An 18,769-nucleotide genomic window follows, 5' to 3' on the forward strand; every position below is an offset into this window, starting at 1 on the left:
GCTGGGGGCCGGGGGCCTGTTGGAGGGCCGCATGTGACCCGCACAGGGGAACTCTTCCCACGGGTCCCCCACAGTGTCCTCAGCCCGGCGGGGACTTGCTGCCAGAGCCACCAGTGCCCCGAGGCGGCCTTGCACTAGAAAGTTCCGAGGGGGCTTTGCGAGAGTCCGAGGCCGGGAGGCCTCCCCCGCCTCCAGCCGGAAGCATCCTCGAGGCCTCTCCGTCCTGCCCGAGCAGAGGGCCGTCCCTCTCTGCCCCGGGAGCCGCGCGGGCGTGGGGAGCCGGCAGCCCCCGGCTCCAGCTGTGTTCACGGAGGCTCCTTAGGCGCAGTCACTTTGGCTTCCCGCCAGCAGCCAGGTGGCCCCGCGCGAGGGCCCAGGGGGTGAAGTTAGCAGCCTGCTGGGGGGGGGGCACCTGCTGGGGGGCACTTTCCGGGGGAGGGCACCTGCCAGGGGAGGGCACCTGCGGGGGGGGAACCTGCTGGGGGCACCTGCCGGAGGAGGGCACCTGCCAGGGGAGGGCACCTGCGGGGGGGGAACCTGCTGGGGGGCACCTGCCGGAGGAGGGCACCTGCCAGAGGAGGGCACCTGCCGGGGGAGGGCACCTGCGGGGAGGGGGGACCTGCTGGGGGGCACCTGCGGGGGCACCTGCGGGGGCTTCGGCGCCCGCCCCCGCCGCCGGCCGCGCATCCCCGCAGAGGTCACTTGGCCCCCGCGAGCCGTCAGCTTCTCGGTGCAGAGGATCCCCCACCGGCAGGAGCGAGCTCCGGGGTCGCGATGCGCAGCACGTCCTGGACGCGGGGGCATCCTGCGAGCGCCGGGCGCCGCGTCCGTGGGCGAGGTCTCCGTGTCCCGCCGGCCTCCCGCGTGCGCACCTCCCACGGCGCGGGCGTCTCGGCCTCCTGGGGGCGGCGGGGGGCTCCGGGCCAGGGCACGGCCCCTCGGCGGGGGGGGGAACCCACGGCCCCGCGGGGGCGGGGGCGGGGGGGGCGAGGCCCGGCCGGCGGGGAGGCCCGGCCCGCAGCGACGAGAGGGTTAAGTCCTCCCCTCCGCCGTACAAAAGAAAAGAGTGTGCGGAAAGATTAGGATTTTTGCTTTTACAATGGGAGCGCAGAAGCGTAGGGAAGAAGCTGGAGAAAAAAAGGGGGCGTCTCCCCTTTAAAGACTTGCGGAGGTTGAGAGAGAAAGGGAGAGCGCGAGTCGGGCGCGAGAGCGGCGAGCGCGGGCCGTCGGCCGTCGGTCCGCGGGCGGGAGGAGCGCTCGGCCCGGGACCAGCACCCGCACCGCGGGCGGCCGCGGCCCAGACACGCGGGGCGGGCGGCCGCGGGCAGGACTCGGGCCCCCCACGCCGCCCGGAATGTCGCGCCGAAAGCAGCGGAAGCCCCAACAGTTAATCTCGGACCGCGAAGGTCCCAGCGCGCCGGAGAGCGGTGGGTGCCTGGGGTGCGGGAGCCCCGGGGCCCAGCCCGCGCGGGTCAGGGCGGGGCGCGCGGGGGCCCCAGGGGCGCGGGGGGCCCGGGGGCTGCTGGGGGGCACCTGCGGGGGGGGGGGGGGGCACCTGCTGGGGGGCACCTGCGGGGGGGGGGGGGGGCACCTGCTGGGGGGCACCTGCGGGGGGGGGGGGGGGGGGGGGGGGGGGGGGGGGGGGGGGGGGGGGGGGGGCACCTGCTGGGGGGCACCTGCGGGGGGGGGGGGGGGGGGGGGGGGGGGGGGGGGGGGGGGGCACCTGCTGGGGGGCACCTGCCGGAGGAGGGCACCTGCCAGGGGAGGGCACCTGCGGGGGGGGGGGGGGGCACCTGCTGGGGGGCACTTTCCGGGGAGGGCACCTGCTGGGGGGCACCTGCCGGAGGAGGGCACCTGCCAGGGGAGGGCACCTGCCAGGGGAGGGCACCTGCCAGGGGAGGGCACCTGCCAGGGGAGGGCACCTGCGGGGGGGGGGGGGGGGGGGCACCTGCTGGGGGGCACCTGCCGGAGGAGGGCACCTGCCAGGGGAGGGCACCTGCGGGGGGGGGGGGGAAACCTGCTGGGGGGCACCTGCCGGAGGAGGGCACCTGCCAGGGGAGGGCACCTGCGGGGGGGGGGGGGGGGGGGGGGGCACCTGCTGGGGGGCACCTGCGGGGGGGGGGGGGGGCACCTGCTGGGGGGCACCTGCCGGAGGAGGGCACCTGCCAGGGGAGGGCACCTGCGGGGGGGGGGGGGGGCACCTGCTGGGGGGCACCTGCCGGAGGAGGGCACCTGCCAGGGGAGGGCACCTGCCAGGGGAGGGCACCTGCCAGGGGAGGGCACCTGCGGGGGGGGGGGGGGGCACCTGCTGGGGGGCACCTGCCGGAGGAGGGCACCTGCCAGGGGAGGGCACCTGCCAGGGGAGGGCACCTGCGGGGGGGGGGGGGGGCACCTGCTGGGGGGCACCTGCCGGAGGAGGGCACCTGCCAGGGGAGGGCACCTGCCAGGGGAGGGCACCTGCTGGGGGGCACCTGCCGGAGGAGGGCACCTGCCAGGGGAGGGCACCTGCGGGGGGGGGGGGGGGCACCTGCCGGAGGAGGGCACCTGCCAGGGGAGGGCACCTGCCAGGGGAGGGCACCTGCTGGGGGGCACCTGCCGGAGGAGGGCACCTGCCAGGGGAGGGCACCTGCCAGGGGAGGGCACCTGCGGGGGGGGGGGGGGGCACCTGCTGGGGGGCACCTGCCGGAGGAGGGCACCTGCCAGGGGAGGGCACCTGCGGGGGGGGGGGGGGGCACCTGCTGGGGGGCACCTGCCGGAGGAGGGCACCTGCCAGGGGAGGGCACCTGCCAGGGGAGGGCACCTGCCAGGGGAGGGCACCTGCTGGGGGGCACCTGCCGGAGGAGGGCACCTGCCAGGGGAGGGCACCTGCCAGGGGAGGGCACCTGCCAGGGGAGGGCACCTGCTGGGGGGCACCTGCGGGGGGGGGGGGGGGGCACCTGCTGGGGGGCACCTGCCGGAGGAGGGCACCTGCCAGGGGAGGGCACCTGCTGGGGGGCACCTGCCGGAGGAGGGCACCTGCCAGGGGAGGGCACCTGCGGGGGGGGGGGGGGGCACCTGCTGGGGGGCACCTGCCGGAGGAGGGCACCTGCCAGGGGAGGGCACCTGCCAGGGGAGGGCACCTGCTGGGGGGCACCTGCCGGAGGAGGGCACCTGCCAGGGGAGGGCACCTGCCAGGGGAGGGCACCTGCCAGGGGAGGGCACCTGCCAGGGGAGGGCACCTGCCAGGGGAGGGCACCTGCCAGGGGAGGGCACCTGCCAGGGGAGGGCACCTGCCAGGGGAGGGCACCTGCTGGGGGGCACCTGCCGGAGGAGGGCACCTGCCAGGGGAGGGCACCTGCCAGGGGAGGGCACCTGCCAGGGGAGGGCACCTGCCAGGGGAGGGCACCTGCCAGGGGAGGGCACCTGCCAGGGGAGGGCACCTGCCAGGGGAGGGCACCTGCTGGGGGGCACCTGCCGGAGGAGGGCACCTGCCAGGGGAGGGCACCTGCCAGGGGAGGGCACCTGCGGGGGGGGGGGGGGGCACCTGCTGGGGGGCACCTGCCGGAGGAGGGCACCTGCCAGGGGAGGGCACCTGCGGGGGGGGGGGGGGGCACCTGCTGGGGGGCACCTGCCGGAGGAGGGCACCTGCCAGGGGAGGGCACCTGCCAGGGGAGGGCACCTGCCAGGGGAGGGCACCTGCCAGGGGAGGGCACCTGCCAGGGGAGGGCACCTGCTGGGGGGCACCTGCCGGAGGAGGGCACCTGCCAGGGGAGGGCACCTGCTGGGGGGCACCTGCCGGAGGAGGGCACCTGCCAGGGGAGGGCACCTGCCAGGGGAGGGCACCTGCTGGGGGGCACCTGCCGGAGGAGGGCACCTGCCAGGGGAGGGCACCTGCGGGGGGGGGGGGGGGCACCTGCTGGGGGGCACCTGCCGGAGGAGGGCACCTGCCAGGGGAGGGCACCTGCCAGGGGAGGGCACCTGCCAGGGGAGGGCACCTGCGGGGGGGGGGGGGGGCACCTGCTGGGGGGCACCTGCCGGAGCAGAGGCATTGTCTGACCCAAACCTACGTGTCCTGATGCTCAGGACTGGTGGTGCTCACCCTACCCGGGCGGAGGGTCGGAGTTTCCGACCTTGCTTAATTGTGGATCTGGGCCAGAGTCTGGTGTCTATGACTTTGCGAGTGTGCAGGTAATTCCTAGGATCGGACTCTCTACCCCTTATGCTGTGAAAGTCTGGAAGCGCTGCCTCAGGGATGGACTATTTAGCAGTCGACTTACTGGACGGCTGTGTGCAGAACTAAGAACAAAGGTTCTGAAGCCAGACTTTCAGGACTCCAACCCCAGCTCCAGCACTTGGTTAGCTGCACGGCCTTGGTTTCCTTGGCCTCCGCGCCTGTTTCCTCATCTGCAAAACACTAGCTACCTCACTGGGTTATCATGAGAATCTGAATGAGTTAATACGTGGAAAGCACTTGGAAACTTGGAAAAATAAATAGCACAAGTAAGTGCTCAGTATAGGTGATATAGTCGTCCCTGGCAGAAATAAGTACCTAATACTGCGTGACTATTATTCTTATATGTGAGGACAGTGGCACTTCCTGCAAGGGCTGAAATATGACCAAAGTTCAGGAATCTCTTGGCGAACTTCAGTATTTCTCCAGGAGATCCGTGCCGTGGAAAGCTCTAGGATAATGTATTTCTTCTAGGGACTAAAACTAAGTTATGGATTACATTTACCTCTCCACCTGTTGTTTAAAAAAAAAAAATCAGTACTCCATTTGCTATGGAACAGCCTTAACAGATACACCGTGTTTTGGTTAGAACACATTCTCAAGTCACTGCCTTGCTGGGATCCCACTGTGCTCATATTTAGAGGCTCGTGGTGGTGGCATCCTTCCCTCCTGGGACACATTCGCCCTCCTTAATGCTGCTGCAGGCCGGATGTTTCTTCCTCCCGCTCTACAGGAGACTTCCCTTAGAGCCTCAGAGTTGCCTGGCAGTCCTGCTCCCCTGCTGGCTGGATTGTGGAACAATGCCCCCCCTCGCCTCCCTGCCCCCCAAAAGACAATCTCCTCTCCTCTCCCCACACCTCCCGAGTCTGCTCACCTGCTCCCCATACCACCGTTGATGAAGAAACTGTGAGGGAGTCACAAGAAATCTTTCACCACTGCCCTGAGTGGATTTGTAGGCCTCTTGAACTGCAGCTCCTACTTGGGGCCTTGAATGCTCCAGGGCATGGGGATGCTGCTACCGAGTCATACCCACAGAAACAGTGCGGGCTCCAATCCAATGGCAGCCACAAATTTCAGCTGGGACTTTGCCTTTGAGGCATAAAAGTCAGAAAAATAAGTGTAAGGAGCAAGAAGGCAGTAGTAACCTCTTAAGGCCTGCCTTCAAGCTGGAGGGTTTTCTTTCTTTCTTTTTTTTTCTTTTTTAAGATTTTATTTATGTATTCATGAGAGACACCAAGATGGAGAGAGAGAGAGAGAGAGAAGCAGAGACACAGGCAGAGGGAGAAGCAGGCTCCATGTCTGATGTGGGACTCGATCCCTGGACCCCGGGGTCACACTCTGAGCCAAAGTCAGACACTCAACCCCTGAGCTACCCAGGTGTCCTTTTGCTTTTCTATTGGTAGAGTTCCTAGGTGCTTCTGTGATCTCCAGACTCCTGACTTTTCCAGAAGACATTTTCTTGTTCTCCACGGGTCCAAATTAGGCAGGGGGACTGTATGTCCGTCCTTTGGTGTCCCTGTGAAACCATGGGCATCCTTATGAACATCAGCAGCCATGTATTTAACAGGCCAGGGTGCCACCAAGGTTTTCAGGAGTCTTTGCTTTCTTTCAAGCAATGTTTACTATATGTGACAAGCAAATGCTGAGCCTTTGTTGCACATTGTAAAAGCCTCATCTCTGCAGTGACCTAAGACGTCACCAAGAAACAGTCTGAAAAACCTGTTTTCTAGCCCTGTCTTTGTTCAGCTTCCCTGACCAGAACACCAAAAACCTAACAGAATAGTGATGAGAAGGAGATAGTCTATTTACTTAAAAACTCTGGAGAGAGAAAAAAAATTTCTATCTCCCCTACAGGGTCTAGAAATCTGGATTAGAGAACATAAGGGATGTGAATAGGGAAAATGTAAACTAGTACATCTGGGAAATAAAGGAAATGATCAGAAACCCAGATATTTAGTGAGAAGGAGAAACCAGGACAACAGCCAAACAGATCTAGAGGGAGAAATGGAAGTTGGCAGACATCAAGAGCAGCAAAAGGAGAAGGAAGGCAAAAAAGAGTTTTAAGGGCTCTGTTCTCTTTATATCTAGAAGGAGAGAGCATAATCCCTCAGGGTATCGAGCCCAAGCCTTGTAGCCCTAGGTACCCCTAGATGAAAAAGAAAATATCTCTGGGTAGATAGAAAGTAACTCGGGTGGGGTGCAGTATCCAGCACTGCATCAGGAAGCAGAAAGCTTGATTTTTAACCCAGCTTGTACCTTGAAGCTATGTGACTTTGAGTGAGCCCATTCTTCTCCCAAGCCTTCATTGTTGGCCTTTATTTTTTATTTTTCATGATTTTATCTATTTATTTGAGAGAGAGAGAGAGAGAGAGAGAGAGAGCTTGAGCACGCATGAGTCGGGGGAGAGGCAGAGGGGGAAAGAGAAGCAGGCTCCTTGCTGAACGGGGAGCCCATGTGGGGCTCCGTCCCAGGAGCCCGAGATCATGACCTGAGCCAAAGTCAGACACTCAACCGACTGAGCCACCTAGGTGCCCCAGCTTTTGGCTTTTAAATAATAGCCCTCCTCGCTAATTTGGGGGAAGCAATTACTATGCTAGGCCTGTATATGTTTCCTCTTATTTATTCCTCCCAACTCCACTATTATTACCTCCATCAAAATATTTTTTGAGTGTGTGGTAAAATGTACATAACGAAATTTACCATTTTAAGCATCTTTAAGCATATAACTCAGTGACATGAAGTATATTCAGTGTTATGCAACCTTTACCACCATCCATTTCCAGAATTCTCTCATCCTGCGAAACTGAAACCCATGCCCATTACACAGGAACACCGCGTACCCTTGTCTCTGCAGCCCCCAGCAGTCACCATTCTGTCTTCTGTCACTATGAATTCCCCAACTCTAGGGACCTCATATAAAGGAATTATACACGATTTGTCCTTTTGTGTCTGGCTTGTTTCACTTAGCATGTTTTCAAGGCTCCTCTGTGTCATTGCATATATAAGAATTTCATTCTTGGGGCAGCACGGGTGGCTCAGCGGTTTAGCGCTGCCTTCAGGCCAGGGTGTGATCTTGGAGAACCGCGATGGAGTCCCATGTGGGGCTCCCTGCATGGAGCCTGCTTCTCCCTCTGCCCCCCCCCCTCTAAAGAAAAGAAAGAAAAAAAGAATTTCATTCTCTTTTGAAGCTATACCCCTATATATTTTTTTAAGATTTTAAAATTTATTTATTCATGAGAGACACAGAGAGAGAGAGGCAGAGACCCAGGCAGAGGGAGAAGCAGGCTTCCTGCAGGGAGCCCAATGCAGGACTCCATCCCAGGACCCCTGGGGTCACGCCCTGGGCCAAAGGCAGCCGCTCAACCACCTTTGATGTCAGAAAAATGTCTCTTAAAAAACCCTTTTTGGTGTTTGATCGAAGATATTCCTGTTCTGGAAACAAATGTATTTTTCTCTCTTAGCACCCCATGTACACATGCGCCTGCCTGTTTGCCTGCAGTGTTGCATAGGCCATGGGTGTGTCACTAGGTGTGGGTGGCAAAGGAGTCTGTATGTCTTTAGGAGGAGCAATGAAGAAAAGAGACATTCTCCCCTAGAACTAGTCTGTAGCAACAGTAGCAGCAATTACGGAATCGATAATTATGGCAACTATTAGTGTTGGGCCAACTCTAACAGTAAGTTTAGGCAGGTGCTTACTTAGTGTGCTTTGTTTCTTTAATGGCTGGACAATGCTCAAACTCTGAGTAGAACAAAGCCTTTATCTTAAAATTAGAAATGTGGCTCAAGATGCACGTACGTATCCATGGGGCACCTGGGTGGCTCAGCGGTTGAGCATCTGCCTTTGGCTCAGGGCGTGACCCCAGGGTACCGGGATGGAGTCCCCTGAGGAGCCTGCTTCTCCCTCTGCCTGTGTCTCTACCTCTCTCTGTATGTCTCTCATGAACAATTAAATAAAATCTTTTTTTAAAAAATGCACGTACCCTGGGGAAGGCAATACAGTCACTTAAATTAACAGTCAGGTCTAAGTCATATCATAGTCTGGCCAACCATCTCTCTTTTCCTGTCCTGCCTTCTGCTCCCTTGCAATGTATTCAATAAACTTCTATCTCCTAAGAGATATTTCTGGGGTACCTGGGTGGCTCAGTCGGTTAAGCGTCTGCCTTCCGCTGGGTCATGATCCTAGAGACCCGGGATCAAGCCCTGTATCCGGCTCGAGCTCAGCAGGGGAGTCTGCTTCTCCTTCTCCCTCTGCCCCCTACTCGTGAGTGCTCTTTCTCGCTCACTTCCTCTCTCAAATAACTAAATAAAATCTTTAAAAAAAAAAAAAAAAAGAAAAGAAAATTCCATACATGGAAGCTGGATATGAGAGAGCTGACCTATGGCCGTGGGCAGAGGAGAGAGGGAGCTGACAGCAAGATCTGGCATTGAGCAGCTGGTTTTGCCACCATCCTAGTTTTGGCCAGGTTGAGGGCAGGTAGGATTTGCGAGCAGCAGGGTGGAAGGTTTGCTGGGAAGAGCAGGTGCCTGAAAGGTACTGTGGGTCTCATCCTGGGCCGGATATTGGGATCACCTAAGGAATTTTATAAGCATGATACCTGGATGCCCCCCTCAGGGATTCTAACGTCATTGATCTGGGGCATGGTCGGGGACTTTTAAAAGCTCTGCCAGTAAATTTAATGGGTAGCTGGGTTTGAGAAGAGCTTGTTCAACTCTACCCTCCTGCTGTGAGCTCTCCAGCTATTTTCCCCTTTGTTCTCCCTAGCAATTCTCTCCCAAGCCTAGAGCAGCAGTTTAGAGAGCTACCTGGTTTCCTTTTCCCTTGTCAGGTCAGCTCTTTATAAATATTTTTTTTAAAGATTTTTTCCTTAGAGGCAGAAGCAGAAGCAGGCTGCCCGCTGAGCAGGGAGCCCGATGCGGGACTGGATCCAGGCTCTTAGGATCATGACCTGAGCCAAAGGCAGACGCCTAGCCTACTGAGCCACCCAGGTGCCGGGCTCTTTATAAACTCACACAAGCATGTACAGGTCCTAGTCCCCGCATCCATCCCAGACTTTGTGTGTGACCCGGGAGAGCTTACCTCGCTTTATCTGCTATCTAGGGACACCATTCCCAGCTTAGTTTATTCCTGTGTTTATGACTTCACTGTGTCTGCCTAAGAATCCTGCCCCCCTTTTCAGGATGGGCAGTGAGTGCAAAGTGCTGAGAAAGAGAGGGTTCCTCTTACAGGTGGCTGTTGATCCGGCACCTTTCAGCAGGAACTAAATTTACCTTAAAGAAGAGCACAGATCGAATTACACAGCAGAAAGCAAGTTTCATTAGAGAGCAAGAAAGGGGACAGTGTTTCCCAGGAGAAGATGAAAAGAAAAGGATTTCTTTTCTTGTCAGAAGACTTGACAAAACAGCAACTTGATATCAAATGTTCAATGCTAATTAACAAATGCTGGGTAGAGAGCCTCCATCTGATTCCCTCTCCCTTACTGAGGCCAGAGAGCAAATGGCAGGTAGGAGCTAGCTACACAGGGCCCTTTCTCCAGCCATAGAGAAGCCCTACAGTGTTGATGCGCTTGTGAAAGCCTTGGACAGGAGTCAAAATTCCGAATGTGCGCTTCACTGAGATATGGTGTGAACTTGGAAAAGTCACTTCACCTCTCCAAGCTTCAATTTCCACATGTGTGAAAATAAACAGCACTGCAGTAACCCGTGACTCTCCATAAACGAAATGCACTCCCCTCTCTGTCCCTGTAAGGGTCAGACCTGAGAGCACAGAGCTCACCTGTTTGAGAGCCATCATTCATACCGTGAAGATCCTTGCCAATATCGGAGGTTTCCAACCCTAATTCCGTAAAAGGTTTTCATTTCTTTAAAGATGGTGAAATTCCCATGGAACTGTGAAGTGGGTGCTGCCAACATTAGGTTGTTGCATCTCCATCCAAAAAAAGGCTCCTTGTTGTTGGCAAATGCCAATGATACCCTCAGAAATTAGTAAGGCCAACAAGCAGCATGAAAAACTGGTCTGATTTTAGTATATGTGTATTTCAGGTTACTTGGACCGTTTTGCCATTGACAGTGTAAATTCTCTCACCCATAATATGTTCATATTCACGTGACTTGTCAAGACTTTTTCAAGTTTTTGTCACCACAATATTCATCTGAGAAAGATAACGCAGCTGCAACACTGCCACTTTGCAAAAACGGGAATGGTTGCATCACTGACCCCTGGACCTCCGTTTACCAGCCAGGCCAGGAATAGAACTGGGGTTAGCACAAGGTAGGTTTGCTGAGGCTCAGGCAGTCCACAAAACTAAGTGACTTGGGGTCGCTTCCTGCAAGTGAGATAAACTCCTGTAGGAAATGGAAAACCCTATGAAGACACATTTCAAGGTAGAAAGGGAATGAAGAGTCTCTGGTCTACTGAGACCCCTCACTCCTACCGCCGTCTCTGCAGGGGAGCCGCGGCTCAGGCCTTTCCAGGCCTTCCAAGCAGACCCGAGGCCGCCGGTAGCTCCCCCTGCATTTTCCCCATTGTTTCAGGAATTCCCCTCCCCCCAGGTTAGAGCTAGGTGGGCCTCCGTAGGCCCCTGCAGGCCCGCGTCTTCCCAACCGCTAGAGCCCGCGGTAGGGACAGCGTGCGGCGGGTGGCCGCGGAGGGGCGGTGGAGGAGGCGGGCGGGCAGGGAAGGGAGGAGCCGGCTCCCCGAGTGGGCACGCAGCCCATAAATCAGGTGTGAGCGGGGCGGGGATGAGCCGGGGGAGGGGGGGGTAACTTGCGTCCGGCTCTTCTGGGGCAGCAGGGGCGGGGCTAGGGGGGCTCCGCGTTCCGCAGAGAGGGGTCCTGGAAGGACCTCCTCGGAAATTCCTTCTTGCAGCCCCCCACCCTGGGAAGCGTCCTTCGTGGAGAGGGATGGGGGGAGGGTGGGGATGAAGGTGGCGAGGCCTGGACAGAAGTCGGGGTGCTTGGGGATGCGCGCTGCGCTGAGCGATGGAGGGGCCGCGCTGCCCGGCCCGCGAGGGCCCTCAGACCCCCCTCTCTGGGTCCACATTTCCCAGGCTCAGCGGATCCTTTATCCGGAGAGAACTAAGAAGCCAGGCGCTTTGCTCAACCGAGCAGCGCCGTGTGCCCCCCTGTGCCCCACTGAGCCGGAGGGGGCGGGGGCAGGTCTGGGCAGAGGCCTCTAGGGGAGGGGCCCGCGGGGGGGCGGACCCCCACCACGCCCCGCAGGCACCTGTCACGGAGCCCCCGGGAAGCCGCGGCCCCCGCGCCCTCCCCGCGCTCGCGCTCCCGCTCCCGCCGCCCCGGCAGCTCCGCCCCCCTCTCCCCTCCGCGGCGCCCTCGCTCCGGCTCCGCCCCTCGGCGCTCCCCTCCCCCTCCCTCCCCTGCGTTCCCCTCCCCTCCCCCGCGCTCCCGCCCGCCGCCGCCGCCGCCGCCGCCGCCGCCGCCGCCGCCGCCGCCGCCGCGGCTCTCCGTCTCCGCAGTCTGGGCCCCGGGTGCGGAGGCTGCCGCAGCCCCGGCGGCCAGCGCCGCCTCCCGCAACCCCGATACCCATTGTCTCCCCCTCCACCCGGCCCCCCACCCCCCCGCAGCCATGGCGCACGAAACCGGGAGGAGCTCTCGCCTCGGGGGGCCCTGCGGGGAGCCGGCGGAGCCCGGAGGTGCGGTAGGGCCCTGCCCCGGGGGGCGGCGGAGGGCGCGCGCGGGGGGGGTGGCTTTCGCGGCGGGGTGGGGGAAATGCTGGATTCTGTGCCCAGGCCCCCGTCCGCGCGCCCGCGGTGCCCGGGGTGGGGGCGGGGGCGGGGGGCGGCCGGGGCGGGCAGGAGCCGGGCAGGAGCCGCAGCGCGCCCGCCCCTCCCCCACCCGCCCCACGCGGGGCTGTTCCGCGTGCGCCCGGTGGAGCGCGAGCCGGCGTCCCGCGCGGCCTGATGGCGAGCCACCCCCCCCCGGGCCCGGGGCCAGTCGGAGCTCCCGCACGCCCGCCGCGCCCGCGCCACCCACGCTCTCTTGTCTCCCCCCAGGCGACGCCAGCGAGGACGACCACCCCCAGGTCTGCGCCAAGTGCTGCGCGCAGTTCACCGACCCAGCCGAATTCCTCGCGCACCAGAATGCGTGTTCTACCGAGCCCCCTGTCATGGTGATAATCGGGGGCCAGGAGAACCCCAGCAGCTCCGCGACGTCTTCCGAGCCCCGGGCGGAGGGTCGGAGGAGCCCCCAGGTCATGGAGGCCGAGCACAGCACCCCGCCGGCCCCCGGGGGCGCCGCGCCCGCGGACCCCAGCTGGGGCCCGGAGCGGAGAGTGGAGGAGCCCGCGGGCCACTTCCTGGTCGCCGCCACCGGCACGGGCGCGGGGGGCGGCGGGGGCCTGATCTTGGCCAGTCCCAAGCTGGGAGCGACCCCGCTGCCTCCCGAATCCGCCCCCGCGCCGCCGCCGCCGCCGCCGCCGCCGCCGCCGCCACCGCCCCCCCCGGGGGTGGGCAGCGGCCACCTGAACATCCCGCTGATCCTGGAGGAGCTGCGGGTGCTGCAGCAGCGCCAGATCCACCAGATGCAGATGACGGAGCAGATCTGCCGCCAGGTGCTGCTGCTCGGCTCCCTGGGCCAGGCCGCGGGCACGCCCGCCAGCCCCTCCGAGCTGCCCGGGACGGGGCCCGCCGCCTCCGCGAAGCCCCTGCTGCCCCTCTTCAGCCCCATCAAGCCCGTGCAAAGCGGCAAGACGCTGGCGCCGTCCTCGTCGTCGTCGTCGTCGTCCTCGGGGGCCGAAGCGCCCAAGCAGGCGTTCTTCCATCTGTACCACCCGCTGGGGGCGCAGCCCGCCTTCCCCGCCGGGGGCGCCGGGCGGAGCCACAAGCCGGCCGCCACCGCCTCCGCAGCCCTGCCCGGCAGCGCGGAGCCACTGATGGCCTCGCCGCACCTGGCGTTCCCGGGCGCCACGGGGCTGCTGGCGGCGCAGTGCCTGGGCGCGGCTCGGGGCCTCGAGGCCGCCGCCTCCCCGGGGCTCCTGAAGCCAAAGAACGGAAGCGGTGAGCTGGGCTACGGGGAAGTGATGGGCCCCCTGGAGAAGCCCGGCGGCCGGCACAAATGCCGCTTCTGTGCCAAAGTATTCGGTAGTGACAGTGCGCTGCAGATCCATCTGCGTTCCCACACAGGTGAGCGGCCCTATAAGTGTAATGTCTGTGGCAACCGCTTTACCACGCGCGGCAACCTCAAGGTGCACTTCCACCGGCATCGCGAGAAGTACCCGCACGTGCAGATGAACCCGCACCCGGTGCCCGAGCACCTGGACTACGTCCTGACCAGCAGCGGCCTGCCCTACGGTATGTCGGTGCCGCCGGAGAAGGCCGAGGAGGAGGTGGCCGTGGCGGCCGGCGGCGGGGAGCGCAAGCCCCTGGCGGCCTCCAGCGCAGCGCTCAGCGCCACCGAGAGCCTCACGCTGCTGTCCACCGGGGCGGGCGCGGCCGCCGCCCCCGCGCTCCCCGCCTTCAACAAGTTCGTGCTCATGAAGGCGGTCGAGCCGAAGAGCAAGGCCGACGAAAACACGCCCCCGGGGGCCGAGGGCTCAGGCGCGGCCGGGGTGGCGGAGGGGGGCCCGGCGGCCCGTCTGCAGCTGAGCAAGCTGGTGACCTCGCTGCCCAGCTGGGCGCTGCTGACCAGCCACTTCAAGTCCGCAGGCGGCTTTCCCTTCCCCTACGTGCTGGAGCCCCTGGGGGCCTCGCCGTCTGAGACGTCCAAGCTGCAGCAGCTGGTGGAGAAGATCGACCGGCAGGGGGCCGGCGCCGCGGCATCCGCGACCTCGGGGGCGCCCCCCGCCTCGGGGCCCGCGGCCTCGGCGGCCGCCTCGGGCCCCAACCAGTGCGTCATCTGCCTGAGGGTGCTGAGCTGCCCGCGCGCGCTGCGCCTGCACTACGGGCAGCACGGGGGCGAGCGGCCCTTCAAGTGCAAGGTGTGCGGCCGGGCCTTCTCCACGCGGGGCAACCTGCGCGCGCACTTCGTGGGCCACAAGGCCAGCCCGGCCGCCCGCGCCCAGAACTCCTGCCCCATCTGCCAGAAGAAGTTCACCAACGCCGTGAGCCTGCAGCAGCACGTCCGCATGCACCTGGGGGGCCAGATCCCCAACGGGGCCGCCGCCCCGGACCAGGGTGCCGAGCTACCCGCCGTCCCCGGGCCCGGCCCCGGCCCGCAGCCGCCGTCCCAGCAGCCGTCCCCCGAGGAGGAGCTGTCGGAGGACGAGGACGACGACGAGGACGACGACGAGGACGGGACTGACGAAGACTCCCTGGCGGGGAGAGGCTCGGAGAGCGGCGGCGAGAAGGCCATCTCGGTGCGCGGGGACTCGGAGGAGGCCTCCGGGGCCGAGGAGGACGTGGGGGCCACCGCGGCGGCGGTGGCGGCGGGGCAGGCCGGGCAGGACGGGCCGCGGCCGGAGGTCGACGAGCAGGGGGCGCAGCAGCCTTGCCTGGCCGCCCCGCCGCCGCCCGAGCGCCACGAGGAGACGCTGTCCCCGGAGCAGGGAGGCGCGGCCTCGGCCCTGGGCGCGCAGGAGCAGGAGCGGGGCGAGGCGGAGGCGGCGGCGGCCCGGGAGGGGCCCCGGGAGGGGGAAGGCGGCGGCGGCGCCCCCGGGGAGGAGCTGGGCGCCCCGGATGCGCGGAGGAAGGAGGCAGGCGAAGGCAGTGGCCGGAAGGCGTGCGAGCTGTGCGCGCAGACCTCCCTGGAGGAGCCGCAGAAGGCCCACCCCGGGGAAGGGCCGCTCTTCACTTGTGTTTTCTGCAGGCAGAGCTTTCTCGAGCGGGCAATCCTCAAGAAGCACATGCTGCTGGCTCACCACCAGGTACAACCCTTTGCCCCCCACGGCCCTCAGAATATTGCTGCTCTTTCCCTGGTCCCAGGCTGCTCACCTTCCGTCACCTCCCCGGGGCTCTCCCCCTTTCCCCGAAAAGATGACCCCACGATCCCGTGAGCCTGCTTTTCCGCACCGGCTGCCCCTGGACGCAGGAAGCAGAAGCCAAGAGCTCTGTAGGAGGACCTCCGAGACGGATGCGCCCCCCGCCCCCCCCGTTTGTCTTTTTCTCTGAGTCCTTCCGTGGTGATACATCCCTAGTGACTCTTCTTTAGTCCCCGAGCTTGGAAATAGTTGTGCTCGCAGGGGATGGCCGCCTGGTGAACTTTTCTTCCCTCTTCACTCGTTGTACCTGAGGAAAATAGACTCTCTCTACAGCTTTCAGCTTCCCAAGGGGAACCCTCTCCACCTTCCCTGGGGTGACCCTCCTCCCCTCTCCTTTCTTCCTCTCCCTTTCCCTTTGGCAGGTGCACCTGAGCACCCACATTTGGAATTGCAGCCCAGCCCGAAGGGGCGGCAGCTGTCTCTGGAGGGCCCAGTGCCACTCCTTTCTGGTGACCAGGTCAACCTGCAGGACTTCCTGTCCCAGGACGTTCCTGCCCAACTGGTGAGGGTAGGTCCTCTATCTTTCTGGAACCAGTACACAGCTTTCCTGTCAAGTGACCTGCCCACCAAGCCCCGGAGTTCCAGCTCCACCTCCACTACCACTTTAGGCCTGGCACCACCCGTGCTCTTTGGCCCGGGAACTGTGGCTGGGCATGTGCCTCCAGCAATGGCATCCAGAGAGGCCAAGGAGAAGAGAGCCCCCTTCTTCCTATTTCGGTCTCCTGTATATAAGGCAGTGCCTGGGAAGCCCATCATAGAAGAGAAGTAGCAGACTGTACACTTCTTTCTTTTCCCTGCTCCAAAAGGTGCCAGCAATGAAGACGCGACAGTATCTGCATCTGGTGTCTCGGCCCTAAGGGAAAGGGAGAAATGAGGGGCATACGGGACAGTCTTCCCAGTAAACTCCCGTTCAGGCCAAGGTGTTGGCTGGTTAATACGCCAAGACACCTTCAGCTTCTCCTGTCCCTTCATCATGGCCTCTCAAAGTTAGGAAACAAGCAGGTGTCTTGCCAACAGAGCTTCCCCAGGGTATTTAGGGAAATGTGAAGTTCATACCTTTAAGAAGCGTTATTGGTGAGGGTCGTTGAAGGAGTAGTGATGGAGAGCTGAAGAGTGTTGCAAAAGCAGAGGGCTTGCTGGGAACCTATGAGACTAAGAAAGGGGCATGATGTGAGGGAGGGGATCTCGAATTCTTGACTGGATGAGTCTCATGAATGTTCTTTTGGACTATTAGTGACTTAGTGTGCAACAGTGCGCCACAGGTCATAGGGGATTTCCTAGCACTAGTGTGCTTCTAGTTTTAGATAACTCCCTCCTTTAATTCCCTGGCCCCTTGGATTTTCCTCATCTTCCTTTCTCGAGGCCTATTTCCTCCCCATTTTGCCTGTCTATGGACCAGGGCTTATGTCTTTGCCACTGTCTGGTTCTTAGAGTCCCAGACTTTGGGAGATGAGCTCTAGGTGGTGTGCTCCCTGCCTCTCCGTCTTGTAATGAGATGTAGTATTTACTCTTAACATAGGATCATTTGGAACAGGAGTTCTGAGGGGGAGAGAGTGAGAATTCTGCTACTGACTGACTTGAATGATGGTTTCTCCTCCAAAGGTATAGGCTCCAGAGCTTCCTAACATAGTAAAATGTGAAGAGCAGACAAGGGAGATAATAGTGTCTTTCCATGTTCATTAAAAGTGTTTTAACCAAATATTTGTGTATTTTTCCTTATTTCATGACTAACTAGCCAGCTGGGGTGTGATATGGACCTCCCCTAACATTGAGATTCCCTTCCCACCTACATCTCCTGCCAAAGCTGAACATATGTTGTTGAAATATTTAATTTATTCAGCCTTGTCCTAAAACAAACTCCAGTGAATGTAATTTCCCCTTGAAAATGGAGTTTATGTTCTCAAAAAGTAAAGGATTTGTCCGTTGTGTGCAGTCGTTGTCTAGATTTTTTTCTATCCCTAGAACTTTCCACCACCAGGCTTTTGTGGGTTGCTTTTTGCTTTGTCTGGAGGTTGGAAGCTGTTTCCCTATTTCCTGAATCCCAGGCTAGCCTACCTGACATCAGTTAACCTGCAGAACCAAGATGAATAAATCTCTATGATCCTTGAGATCTGAGGTTATAAACAGGAAAAAAAAGTAACTCAACATTAATAATTTCTACCAATGGGATCATTTAAAGGAAAATTCTTAACAGTGGAAGTACGTGGGGTGTCAAACGAAACATATACTTTTTTTTTTTTTTAACATATACATTTTTTTTTTACCTTGTCTCCACAACACAGTGAGGTTTAGATTTGACTCTAAGATCTTGGTTTTTTAGAGAACATTCCCCTGATTGATTGATTGATTGATTGATCTGCATTTGTAAGATCATCGTATCACTGAATCTTAGTGCTGAAAGGATGAGGCTGGTAAAATGATTTGCCCAAGCCACTCAGCCAATTACTGGCAGACTTGGATTAAGAATCCCAGTTTAGTACTACCACCAGTGATCAGGGGTGGTGCTTGCTTCCTGCTACATCCCGTGAGACTCCTGATGTGAGGCTGGCTGGAAGACTGGAGGAGGTGAGGAAGCCCATACTTGACTCCATTCAAGGTAAATAACCAATGTTTGATTCTAGCTGTCCCCACCAGAGTAGTGACAGGTCCCCTTTAAAAGGTCCTGGTGAGCTTTGCGCAGGGGCAGTATCCTAGCCAATGAGGTTTATCTGAGGTGCAATTATTGCTAATTAAAAGGTCCTGGTGAACAGGAATACATGGCAATCTTGTGAAGTCAACTGGGGAAGAAACAGCTTCTGCCTCTTTAATTCCTAGCAAAGCTTTGTAAATCTTTTTCTCCTTTCAGCCTATGGAAGGAGGTAGGTCACCAATCCTATTCCATTTACCTCCCCTACCCCCATTGGACATGAGTAATGCCATTTAACTAATTAAACTAGACTTGCCCTCTCTTTACATGCCAGTTCCCATTATGCTAACAGTTGTCTTAAGGCTTCAACTCGTGGATACTCTTTGGGCAAGTCAGCACTGCGCCTCACTCCCCGCATCCCTCCTTCATTGCTCTATTTTCCTTTCTGTCTCCTTTTTCTTCTGCGTTGATCTTTCTCTCTTTAAAGATTTTATTCATGAGAGACACACACACACAGAGGCAGAGACATAGGCAGCGGGAGAGGCAGGCTCCCTGCAAGGAGTCTGATGCAGGACTTGATCCCTGGACCTAGGGTTCCCTTCGTTGACCTCTCTTATCCCACAGCTTTATTATTATTTTTTTTCTCTTCACCTTTAATTTATTCTGTGTCTTCTTGGAGCCTTTAGTTTCTTCTTCTTTTTTTTTTTTTCCTTTAGTTTCTTCTTGTAGCTCCTCCAATCCCTACCCTCTGCCTCCTCGTTTCTAACTCTCCAATCACTTTTCAGTTGATCATCTTTTTGGAAGGCGATTTAACTCTAATTTGCTGGATTGAGAATCTAAATAAATCCAGTTTTCAAAACACTTTACATTAAATAGATACAGTGGATCCAATTCACATCAGATGGGTGCAGAGCATCACTATCATAAGGCAGCTTTGCTCATTCATTGAGTTGATTTCTGAGGATTTATTTTGTTTCAGACACCAAGTGTTGGGTGGGTCCAA

General features: G+C 60.1%; 1 protein-coding gene and 1 pseudogene across 4 annotated transcripts; both read left to right on the top strand.

Moving 5' to 3' along the window:
* Positions 1-1,314: 1,314 nt before the first annotated feature.
* SALL2 (spalt like transcription factor 2) lies at positions 1,315-16,839 on the top strand. Of its 4 annotated transcripts, none has more exons than XM_041739106.1 (3): positions 1,315-1,427; positions 12,220-15,025; positions 15,669-16,839. In XM_041739106.1, exons 1-3 carry the CDS (start codon positions 1,355-1,357, stop codon positions 15,907-15,909), a joined length of 3,120 nt encoding a protein of 1,039 aa, XP_041595040.1. In that variant the 5' UTR covers positions 1,315-1,354; the 3' UTR covers positions 15,910-16,839. The 4 variants fall into 4 exon arrangements, with proteins under 4 accessions (XP_041595040.1, XP_041595039.1, XP_041595038.1 ...); XM_041739105.1 differs by lacking the exon at positions 1,315-1,427 and adding an exon at positions 11,660-11,859; XM_041739104.1 differs by lacking the exons at positions 1,315-1,427; positions 15,669-16,839 and adding an exon at positions 11,660-11,859 and having other exon boundaries at positions 12,220-13,221; positions 13,348-15,427.
* Positions 16,840-17,808: 969 nt separating this feature from the next.
* LOC121481722 lies at positions 17,809-17,996 on the top strand (annotated as a pseudogene).
* Positions 17,997-18,769: the final 773 nt, after the last annotated feature.

The sequence above is a fragment of the Vulpes lagopus genome, chromosome 23, assembly GCF_018345385.1.
Source record: "Vulpes lagopus strain Blue_001 chromosome 23, ASM1834538v1, whole genome shotgun sequence".
NCBI classification, from domain to species: domain Eukaryota; kingdom Metazoa; phylum Chordata; class Mammalia; order Carnivora; family Canidae; genus Vulpes; species Vulpes lagopus.